Below are 12516 nucleotides of genomic sequence, written 5' to 3'. Positions count from 1 at the left end.
CCAGTGGTGTCGCGACAGGCGTGAATGGAGGGACGAATGGAGACGTGTCGTCTTCAGCGATGAGTCGCTTCTGCCTTGGTGCCAATGATGGTCGTATGCGTGTTAGGCGCCGTGCAGGTGAGCGCCACAATCAGGACTGCATACGACCGAGGCACACAGGGCCAACACCCGGCATCATGGTGTGGGGAGCGATCTCCTACACTGGCCGTACACCACTGGTGATCGTCGAGGGGACACTGAATAGTGCACGGTACATCCAAACCGTCATCGAACCCATCGTTCTACCATTCCTAGACCGGCAAGGGAACTTGCTGTTCCAACAGGACAATGCACGTCCGCATGTATCCCGTGCCACCCAACGTGCTCTAGAAGGTGTAAGTCAACTACCCTGGCCAGCAAGATCTCCGGATCTGTCCCCCATTGAGCATGTTTGGGACTGGATGAAGCGTCGTCTCACGCGGTCTGCACGTCCAGCACGAACGCTGGTCCAACTGAGGCGCCAGGTGGAAATGGCATGGCAAGCCGTTCCACAGGACTACATCCAGCATCTCTGCGATCGTCTCCATGGGAGAATAGCAGCCTGCATTGCTGCGAAAGGTGGATATACACTGTACTAGTGCCGACATTGTGCATGCTCTGTTGCCTGTGTCTATGTGCCTGTGGTTCTTCAGAGTGATCATGTGATGTATCTGACCCCAGGAATGTGTCAATAAAGTTTCCCCTTCCTGGGACAATGAATTCACGGTGTTCTTATTTCAATTTCCAGGAGTGTATTATGGATCTTCAAATCTACATCTACGTGATTACTCTGCTATTCACAATAAAGTGCCTGGCAGAGGGTGTAGTCCTAGTCCCTGTAGGATCTTCATGAGAGTAGGTCTATCAGTAGAGTAATGTTATTTCTCAATGTCAACAAAGACAATGGCATACTTATTACCAGCCATTTTCACATGTCGTAGTGCCTAATCCAGGTTGAATATTACTGAATTATTATTCTTGTTGTCATATTACAAGCTCTGAACATCTTATTGCTAAATCTTGTAATTCCACGACAAAACTAGATTTGTTTCCATTGTGACTCAGTGTTAGTTAGCAAGATAGCAACTACAAATAAGAGATCAAAGAAACTTGGGTCGCTGGGTAGGCTCTATTGTGAACTTACATTACAGAGGACACAGTTCGAAATGCTTAATGTACCATATGTAAATAATATGATCGGCAGCATCAAGAAACAAATAATTTGTTCGTAACAGGCAATGTGCCTGTCACTATGCCTGATTCACGAACGATGCCGGTTCGTGCAGCGCGAGACACGGTCGAGGGTTGCATTGTTTTCCTTAACAAGTAAAGTAGGGAATAAAAGCAAGAGAACGAGTTGTGAATAAAGATGAAGTTTGATGCACTTCCTTGCATTAATTTTTCTTTTGCCCCCTTGCAATGAGGAGAGTAACATAGTTGTTGCAAGGTGGCACAACTGCAGCAGTGGTGGGCGTGCCGCCACAGAAGTCGGCCGTGACCTTCGCGTTCAGCAGCGAGTAGTCAGCGAGCCACACCCGCCAACGGTAGACGGCGCCTGCTGCTATCAAGAGCATGCGGAGCGGTTGGGGGGGGGGGGGGGGGGAGATTGCGTCATTATTTGTGGAGCCCGTTATTACGAAAGGCGCGCGCCGGCGCACTGAAAGTCTGCGATCCACGAAACGCGTTCTGCGCGGAGCAAACCAGCATATCAGCACGTGTGGGTAGAGACCCGAGTCCATATTTTTACCTTCTTGCTCTCTCGCGACAGACGTGCTGCTCAATCGGCATAAGCTGATAACCGTTGAAAAGCATCTGATACTCGATACCTCAAGTATTATAGTACGTCGGCTCTCTAGAGACTGAAATACTTTCTCCAGTTTCGTGTCTCCGATTTATCATCATCCAGAGGGGTCGCAGCCTTAGTCTTTCTAGTCTCTGTACTGGTCTGCTAACTTCATCAGCACGGGCTCTTGTTTGGCAGTAATTGGTAGCACACTGTCAGCGAAAGGCGAGATCTTGTATATAATCAGCATACAGTAAAATAGTTACTTCCTAGGTCCAAGTTGTTCCACTAAATTTTCGTGATATTTTAAAGTTTTATTAACCTACTTTTTTAGTTAAGTCCGGAATTTAAGTTTATGAGTAAGCTCATTACAGTTTTCAATAGAAGACAAAGTTGTTATAGAGGCCGGACATCATAATGAAACACTTACGATAGTTTAACAGTCTGGATCACACAGGTTATGAGTTTGGGCAGACTGCCATCAGCGGATCAAAACGTAATACTGAATGTACCAAGTGTAGCCTAAGTGCCACACAGTGGCCAGTTGCGTTAAAACTCTCTGTGCCCAAATTCCCTTGCTTCGCTGATTTCAGGCCCTTAGCAGATTTGGAGGGAATGAAAGATCAGATATAACGTTTCCAACCTACAGAATTAAACACTGATGCTGGTGTAAATCTCATTCATGAGGGCTATCGGAGAATAATCTCCATTGGGTTATAGATAAATTACTGAAATAGTTCTCAAACAACATCCAAACGTCATGGACTGAGGCCATGGGTATCGGGAGACTTTTATCCTCAAGGGGAAAAGCATTTTTTTTATATAATTGAGCTGACCAATTTGAAATAATTTTGGGCTACAAAAACTATGTTTTGTAGGTAACAAAAATTTATTCTATCTTAAAGAATTGAAGAGTAAGAATTCAGTATGGAATAAAAATGCTGTAATGCAGAATCCTACCAAGTGAAGTGGCACAGTGATTGGCGCACTGGACTTGCATGTGGGATGATAGTGGTTCAAATCTGCGTCCAGGCATCCAGATTTAGGTTTTCTGTGATTTCCCTTGAAAAGCCATGGCAGATTTTTCCTCATCCTTGAAACAGTCAGAGCTTGTCTTCTATCTCTAATGACCTTGATGTCAACTGGATGTTAAACCGTAATTTCCCTTCATTCCGTCCTTCCACCCAACCACATTCTAGGTGAAGGTGAGGGGAGCAAGTGCCGCCACCCCTCCCCCTGCCCCCAAGCCCCACCCTTGTGGTCACCTGTGATTACTGCATCCATCTGATTGCCTTATTTTTTTGATTTCCAAGAAAATGTGTGGGACCCATACAAAATAGCACCAGCAGGGGATATTGGATATATACAGGGAACGGCTGCACAAATGGAAATGGGCTTCTTGATCCACAGGAGAGCATCATAGAAATGCTGAAAAACCCTGAATTGGCAGACTTTAAAAATCGCAGGAATCGGTGTTGCCTGGAGAATCTGAAGATGCTTTTCATGTCGTTGGTATCACTTCCAGGGACCATGAAGATGTGATTAGATTAATTACAGCGCTTGTAGAGGTGTTTAGGCAGTCACTCTTCCTGCACTCAATAACCGATTGGAATGGGAAGAAACCTTAAAACATAGTACTATCCTAAGTATCCTCTGCCAGACACTTCAGTGTTGTGTGTGGAGTATGTATGTAGATGTAAAATGAATTTATTTGAAAAATCTTAAAACTACGCTTTCATATTACCACTGTACACAGTCCTCATTCGAGTACAACCATTTATTGTACCCCGTAATGAGTGCTATGAAGAACGTACAACAAAGTTCCCAGAATATTAGTACACATTTGGAGGCGGCGGCATGGGGGGGGGGGGGGGCAGGGATGGAATAATACGTGAAACTAAATTAAGTCCTGGACAATGTAGATAAGTATGGTTTGACTAATGGGTTAGTAGTATAGTATTATGGATTTGTATATGGCAAACTGAGGTAACATTATTTACTTTCAGCTCTTAATATCTTAACCAGTATAACAAAGGGCTTCCATCCATGTGTATCTACAGTACATCTGCTTTCCACAAGCCACTGCACAGTTGTGGCAGATGGTGTATTGTGTACTGTTCGTGAAGTGACAGAGTGAATGTCATATTAAGTACAATTTCCAACTGTAATGCCAGTTCTAAATGGCTGCTGTGGAGTCATATGGCCATCCAAATTTAGATTTTTATGGTTTCATTTAGTTGTTTAGGGTGAAAGTCAGGATGGTTTTTGTGTAAATAACACAGCTAATTGTCTTTGTCAACTTCGTCAAATCTGAGTTACTTCTCATCTATTAACCTCAGCATCTATGACATATTAAACTTTAATAATCTGTCCTGATAGATAGGAAGTTGAAAGTCTTGCTTGTTACATAAATATACCCTACTAGGGAACCTGGCAATACTTCACAATTGCTAAATAGGCGTGGGAGTTGCATATGCACTCCAATCTCCTTACCTCCTCTTTCTTCCTATCTCCTCCTACCCCCTAATTTCTTCCACCTCCTCCTATCCTCAGTCTATCTCCTGCCCCCTCTCTCTGACCCTGAGTCCTGTTTATTGTTATGGCAAATAAAACCTTGCTTAGGAACTGAAATTGCTAAACATGAGTGGGTGAATCGGTTGGGATCATTGGCAAATGGGGTACGAGAGTTCTCTCCTGCTGCTGCATCTTTGAGGATAGTAACTTTAGTGACAATATTTTGCATAGTTTTAATCTGAAAATGGGTAGGATTTCAGAGTTTGTTAGATTCCCTAGTAGCAGTTGAGGGGGGGGGGGGGGGCTGTGTGTTAATAGTAGTGTTCTAATCATAAGCTGATTAGCTGTAAATATAACTTTTCTATTTCCTGTTAAAACTGACTGTGAGAAAGGAAATGAAACTGCACATTCTTATAGCACAGTGTGGAACAGTGTCTTCTTTCTCACAGTTGGTTTTAATAGAAAACCTGTGCATCACTGTTCAAAAAAATATGTGACATATGTCTGTCTGAATGTTTATAAGAGCATTGCATGAATATCTGAATTAAGTTGTTCAAGAAATTTTGAGATTTTTGATAATGGTGCTAAACACCATCTTGGCTATATTTGGTAGAACAGATAAAACAAAACAATAAAACACAGCTGAACCAAAATACTGCACTTGTAAATGGATTTATTTGTTTTGCTCCATCTTGCTCTCATGAAAATATTTTGAAATAATGCATTTTATCCACATTTTACAAAAAAAGGATGCTGCCGTCTAGAGAGTTCTGACCCTTGATCTATATCTATGTGGGAACATTGCACATGTTTATAAGGAACCAAATACAGATGCATTAATTTACCCCAGTTCACCCTGGTTCTGCCCTTGATACCAATTAGTGAAAAATGCATGCATAAGGAATGACAAATTCATAAGCCAATTAAAACCTGGACTTCCCTTGGATCCATTCAATAAATTTGCATATTGAAGTCTGCCAGAAGATAATTATGTAGTTTAACACTTAAGTAAAGCAAAGATGAGCAGATAACCTCTAACTACAGCCTGATTCCTGATTTCATTCCACCAAATAATTTAAATATTTTGAGAGAGAGAGAGAGAGAGAGAGAGAGAGAGAGAGAGAGAGAGAGAGAGAGAGAGAGAGAAGGCTCTGCTTTTAAAGTATATAGAGCTGAAAATTAAGTAAGATAATTTGTGTTGTGTCATTTCAGAAGTTACTTTAAACCTAATTTCTTCCACAGATCTTGCTGTTGCTGTGGACAGTAAAATCCAGTTCTTAATCATTGGAGGCAATGAAACAAGAATTAGTGATGGGGGATTTGACAGTGTCCAGGAATTATCGTACAATCAACGTGATGAAATTTATGTTGTGGATAAGAAGGGAAAAGACTCTTACATTTACAGCTACAAAATTGGGATTCCAGAGCAAGAACCAAAAATGATTATTTCTGGTAAGTTGGGTTTCTAATGTTTTGAGAAGAACTTACATAATTTGTTCCTTCTATTGGAAAATAGACTCTGCAAATATGCAGCTACTCACTTAGTTTAGCGAATGTCAAGGAAATTTAAAGGTGCTAGCATATGACAAAATTATTTTAATCTCTGTTGATTATCATCATAGAACTGTTTAGTAGATAATAAATGTACATGTGGAGTATTTAAACAGCTGAAAGATTCTTTTAATGGAAATCATATTGTTGGGAGTGATTTTAACTCTGTGATAGGTGTTAATGACCAAATTCAAAACATAAATCAATGCACCAAGCCCAAATGACATGTCCAAGACTTCCGTCGTCATGGAATGTGGCAAAAATTTCAGGAGAGTGTTTGACTTACACTTTAGTGACTATATACTCTGCAAGTAGAATGGGTAGAATTTCTCTGAAAACGCTTCCAGGAACATGTAATGAATGATGAAATTAATGTCTACAGTCATTAGGTCTGTTAGACCTATGTAAACCTCCAATGTGGAAACTTTTTGTCGTTGAGGGCTTTGAAAGCTCAATGTCAGTTTCTTGTGGGACAACCAACTAGATGTGGAAATGACATAAGCTTGGTGTTTGGTCTTCATGATGCGAAGGCCACTACAGTACTGTTTTACAATGGAGGACATGCATAGCTAAATTTAAAATCGGGGAGAATCAAACAATATGCTAGGTCAAAAGCCTTCAGCAGAAGCAAAAAAAAAGTTTTATAATCATTGTTCATGGGATTTGCATTTATGCAGTACCATCCTGACCGATGATGTTGTTAAAACATCAAAATATACAAATCCAAAATAATAGCTTGTTAGCATTAAAAGTGGAGGCCAACTTAGTGAGAGCTCAGTTCAAAGATGAAGTCTCCAAGGAAATTGGTTTATAACACCTACTGCAAATGGTCTGGGGGTTATATGTGGCTTTGGTAGATGATGTCATTGAAGAAGTAGGAAACAAACCACTAAACCACCATGAAAACATAACCCATGGGTGGGAATATTATAGCAATCTCTAACCCAAGCAAGAGTTCACCAAATAAATGTCTTCATGGCAGGGTGGTTGAAAAGATTGTTGGTCGAATGAGAAAGAATGAAACAGTAAACCTTAGTGCACCCTTCACTGAAGACCACTTATAGACTATGTTAACAAAGGTGTAAAAGAAAAATCACCAGGACTGGACTGGCTCCACTCAGAATTTTACAAATATCACTGGGACCTTTTGAGACTCACATTGCTGGAAATGGCAAATAAGTGGGATGCAGAAAATACAGCTCTTCAGTAAAAGATGGCATCCTCATACCACTGCATAAGAAGGGTAACAGCAAGAATACTAATAAAATGAGCCCCATCACTCTCTTACATGCTGACTAAAAGGTCAAACTATGAATAAAACTAGTATTAAAGAATTTTGGTGCATATCAATACAGCAACATGCTGGCCAAAGTGTAATATCTGTCACCAGCAATCTCCACAATATAATTAATGCCTTTACACAAAGCAAGGGTTACAGTTCACTTATAACTTTGAGAAGACATATCTTGTCATAAGCAATAAAAATATCTGCAAAACCATACATAAAATGGGCAAGACCAAAAAGTAAGGAGATCATTGAAAGAAACAAAAGAAACTTAAACTTGTCTCTTGAAACTTAGCATTCAAGCCACTAAGAATGCCCACTCTCAATGGCTCAAATGCCATTGCTGCAGAGCCCCTCTTAACAGACATCACGGCCACATCATGTGGTGCGACTGTCAGAAACATTAGGATATATTTTGCAACATACGCCGATGACATACAGGATACCGTATCATCACTGGAGGATCTAATTTTAATGAATTGCTTAATAAGCGATTTTGCTGTAGCAATGGGTGCTCTGCTAAATAAATGAAAATCTCCTTGTTGCAATTTGTAGTGACTTCAGTCGCATAGTACATCTGCCACAAAATGTGTGTGTGTGTGTGTGTGTGTGTGTGTGTGTGTGTGTGTAAATAATCAGTACCCAACAATATGTCAACACCAAATTCCAACATGAAATCGTACTGCTACGGGCAATGCAAACACTAAAAAACTAGGTAATACTGAAACTGAATTACTTAGCATGGATACTTTCAGTACCTGTTGCCATAGCAGACAACATTAAATGAGTACTGTGATGGTTACTATGAGGAGAAGTAGTTTTAAGTGCATCAAGATGCCTTAACACTCCCAACCATGAGGGGCAAAAATTGCAAATCTCTCCTGACTAGCTTCACGCGTGAAAGTGTGCGGAGTGGGGACCGTAGTATTGGAAACCTTAATCAACAAATGGGAGCTAGTAAGCATGGAGTTGCTCTTCAAAAGAACAGTAATACCAAGAGCTTTAAAATTTATCAAGTCATATTTTTAAGAGTTCAGCTACATAAACAAGAACCACAGTACACAGAATTTCTTAACAAGACTTTTTAACAACAATGAAGGGAAAAAATTAAGAGAACTCTATCCCTGGATAAACTAGGATATTATCTGGAGGAATCTACACCACAGTGTTGTAACATCTAAATTAAAGCCATGTGGTACCTGACCATCAGTGGAAAAAATGGTAACCAATTAAAAAAGTTACACAACATCCACCTCAGCACAACTTCCACATGTGCAACGTATGATCCCATTGATACATTGATTCATAGGTTCCACCTGTGAAACCATGTCTCCGATCTAGTCATACATCTTGAGGAGACTTGTGAGCATCGACTGCATAACATCAAACTGCACTGAACATAACTGAAATGATGGGACTGCAAAAGCTGCAATACCCCCCATCCGAAAACAACACAACCATTCAGATGCCTGCTTACATAGTTCACAATCAACCAGCAGTTTTCAGCAGTTGTTAATCAGGCATAAAATTAGAACAATAAAATTCCATAAGAACTAGGCAAAATTTGGCTACATTGGGAACGTAATGGTCAAACTACTATAGCTAGAAAACAAGAGGCCTTTCCCAGTTCCAGCGTGCTTTGGCTTGAGATCATCATTCTGTGTGTCATCACTGTAATTATCATGTACTATATTAAAAGCTTAAAACTATGACAGGCTTTACAATTAAAAAAAGAAACCACAAAAAAGGAATGTTGTTCAATGGTGTATCAGTTGTTAGCCTGTGATGAGAGGTTGTGTAATTCACTCTGCTGTATTACAGAACCAGCTACTAAAATAATGGGTGTTGCATATTCCAATGTGACTGATGCCATATACTGGACAACAGGAAAAAAGGGTGCTTTAATGTGGTATAAACATGCCTGGCAGACTAGTAGTGGCAGAGTTCTCCATCAGTTTGAGAATGTTACTCTACAAGGAATTGCTGTAGATAGCTGTGGCCGGTAAGATAATCAGCCACCTCACTAAGGTAAATTTTAACATCTTGTAGATGTATTTGTCATTCTGTGATACAAGGTTTCTCTCTGTCTTTTCCAGCTACCTGTATTGGACCAACACTGAATATAGAAATTCTACAATTGAGAGAACAAGGCTTGATTATTTTCACAGAGAAATACTAATAAAAGAGAATCTTTTTAACCCAATGGGTATAGCTGTTGACTGGCAAACAAGAAAGCTATTTTGGTGTGATGATACTGAAGGTGATGCTTTTCAGATTGAACGAAGCAATTTAGATGGAACAGGTAGAGAACTCTTGTACAAAGGCTCCTACGATGAACCACGCACCATGACAGTTGCTCATGGAAGGCTTTTCTGGATAGATAAAGCAGATGGCAGACTTTTGAGCCTTCGAACGATAGATCCCAAGGGTTTGAACCCATGGACAGTACAGCGCTGGGGTGGCCATAAAATTTTGAAAGGTTTAACATCGGTAGTAGTTTCATCATGTTATGCAAACAACCCAAGTAAAGAAATTTTGCCATGGGTTACACCTGATACTGAAATCACAACTTTACAGACAACTGCAACTACAGAAAGGTAGGTGCAATTGAGAACTATTGGATAACATTAAGTTCTTCAATCAAAATTTATAATATACTGTTTGTTTGCATTTACTGGAACAGAAATTTAAAATATTTTTTTTTTTTATTCATTCAGTAAAAATGTGTGTTCTTGGCAGTAATGTGGATGAATAATGTTGAAGTAAGAAAAGAGTACCAATGGTTTAATACTAAACTGTCTTGAAGCGTAAACAGAGTAATTTGTTCTTTGTTAAAATTTCTGTAGACCACAACTCCCACAAGGCTGAACAACTGTAATTGATTTAGGAAGAATTCTTCCATATTATTTTAGTGAAATTTATATTTTTTATTTAGATCATCATGTTAATGAGAAAATATCATGCCTTACACATTGTTCACTCATTTATTTTCACTTATCATCTTTGTTTACTGTATGCATGGAGGTAAAAAAGATAAACTGACAGAAATATATTGTGAACAGTTTTCCATTGTCAGCTGAGAGTATAAATTAATTGAATGGTCTAATGTTATAAATTTCAAAGATATCCAAGGCCCTCCTAATGAGACAGAGGAACTAAGCTGGTGAATTTAGTTTTTGCTTCCACATTGAGGAATGCTCATACATTCTGTATTATTTGTCAAATCTGTGGATCAACCACTGGCAAGGACTAACCTTTAGCCAGGTCTTAGACACCCCTTTGCCCTCTATAAATAGTTTTTAAAACAATGTTTAACAGTATGTTGGTATGACATTCAATATAAACCACACCATTCTTAAAGTAGAGTAATCTGATTAATTAGATTAGGTTTTTCTCACTTTGATATAATGACTTGATTCAGTATTTTAATTTATGGCTTTCATATTTGCACATGTGTTTAGATGTAATTTAACTTTATTTTGATGAGCTACATTTTTTAATGTTTACTTTTTAAAATTTATTTATTGTAGGAATGTAATGCTAGTGCCTTCAACATGGCCTACAGATGGGAGTTACTGTCTGAATGATGGCATAGTATCAGCAAATAATGAGAACTCTGTGCCAGCATGTAAATGTCCAGTGGGGTACACAGGTGCAAGATGTGAACTCCCACTCTGTCACAATTACTGTGTTCATGGAACATGTTCAGCTGAAGCATATACAGGTTGGCCAAAGTGCTTGTGTATGTCAGGTTTTGGTGGAGATCGCTGTGAAACTGATCTCTGTAATGGATATTGCATGAATGGTGGAACTTGTTACTGGAATGACACAATAAAAACCCCTTCATGCCATTGCCCTAGTGGACGCTTCAGTGGCAACAGATGTACTGAAGATGTGATCCTGTTCCGTGAATACTGTCACCTCTACTGCCGGCAGGAAGATGTATTTGTTGGATTAGGAGTGATGGAGGAGTTGCACCACTGCGAGTAAGTATTTGTAAGAAGGAAAAATGAATTACTCTTATTTATCTGCTAAATAGAGAATGGATGCTTTGCCTAGGAGGTGTTAGAGAATGGCAGGATCTTGTACTTCAGGATCTCCATGGTTAGCTGATGAGTCAAAACATCAGTCCTGTAAGAAGAAATTGAAGAGGAACAAGATGCTGCTTAACAACCTAGAAGATTTTACCTTCAATGACTACAGCCACAATAGCCTGCAGACTTACAAATATTGCTGTTTCACGTAAATCATTGTGTTTTACTGCAGGCTCTCAATTCAGTTCATTTTCTGTTATTACATTCTTGAAGATATTTGGATTGGAGACAGCTATCACCTTCAAATGTCTGGTCTCTATAGCTCACATGGAAGTGTGATTGTAGGACCAGATTGTCAGAGATCTGGTAGAACTTGGAGGTGTGAGTCTTTCTCAATGTTTCCTGACAATAATGTTACTCAGAATTGGCCCCAGTTTATTCACTACTGACTGCATTTGCCACCATCACTTGCAACACTATTACTGTAATGCATGGACAGAATTAATACTCTTACTCAAAAATCCATCTATAGCTAAATTTAGTTTCACCATCATCTGGCAAGTTAAACAAACAAATCGATGACACTATGTGTAGTGCACACAAATTGAACACATTCATCAATAATGATTGGCAGGGTGTTGCTGCCTCAACAGCTTCTCTTGAACATAGATTTTAAAAGTATTTTGTTGGCTTTCTAAGAGCAGGTTGTAAACGGAATGTCCCCATATATTTTCTACTAGCCCAAAATTTTTTTATATTCCACTTATTTGTGAATGGTGGCAGTCAGGTATGAAAGTATTTACAATGGCCACTCAAGAAGTATTCAGCTTTTACTTACAAAGTCAATCTTTATTCATATACTATTTCCCCCTGTGGGCCCGGGGGTTAGAATAGGCTAGAGTTATTCCTGCTTGTTGTAAGAGGTGACTAAAAGGAGTCTCTCACCTTTTGACCTTTATGTGATAGTCCCCCTGTAGGGTTTGACCTCCATTTCTCAAAATTTTACAAAAGAGCGAGCCAACTGGGAAGGGCACCTTATATGGTGCATTGTGTCCATTGTGCATTGACATCTTCAGCCCACTTTCTTGTCGTGGCATTGCAGTCCCGTTCATCCTCCATCTCTTGGGTGAGGACACCATCCTGGGTGCGTTTTCCTCCACCCACTATGCAGTGTTGTTTTCTGCGCTGACGGCGACCGTGGAATTCTTTGCTCCTCACATCCAGCACGGTAGCCAGTCCGTTGTGGTGGGGCCACCATGTACTCTGTTGGTTGTAGCCCCCTGACTACACAGGGATGCTCTGCTGATGATTGCACTGTTAAATCCCCACGT

The 12516-nt window shown here is 39.9% G+C and overlaps 1 protein-coding gene across 2 annotated transcripts in view; it reads left to right on the top strand.

Annotated features, from left to right (window-relative positions):
* Positions 1-12516, top strand: part of LOC126251436 (protein cueball) — a 294851-nt gene that overhangs the window by 267239 nt on the left and 15096 nt on the right. For both annotated transcript variants that reach the window (XM_049951861.1, XM_049951860.1), the window contains exons 2-5: positions 5558-5767; positions 8973-9153; positions 9248-9748; positions 10682-11137. In XM_049951861.1, the coding sequence (XP_049807818.1) occupies positions 5755-5767; positions 8973-9153; positions 9248-9748; positions 10682-11137 (1151 nt within the window). In that variant the 5' untranslated portion in view covers positions 5558-5754. The remainder of the gene's footprint in view (positions 1-5557; positions 5768-8972; positions 9154-9247; positions 9749-10681; positions 11138-12516) is intronic.

This window comes from Schistocerca nitens, chromosome 4 (genome assembly GCF_023898315.1).
Source record: "Schistocerca nitens isolate TAMUIC-IGC-003100 chromosome 4, iqSchNite1.1, whole genome shotgun sequence".
Taxonomy (NCBI): domain Eukaryota; kingdom Metazoa; phylum Arthropoda; class Insecta; order Orthoptera; family Acrididae; genus Schistocerca; species Schistocerca nitens.
This window is presented reverse-complemented; position numbering and strand designations above follow the sequence as displayed.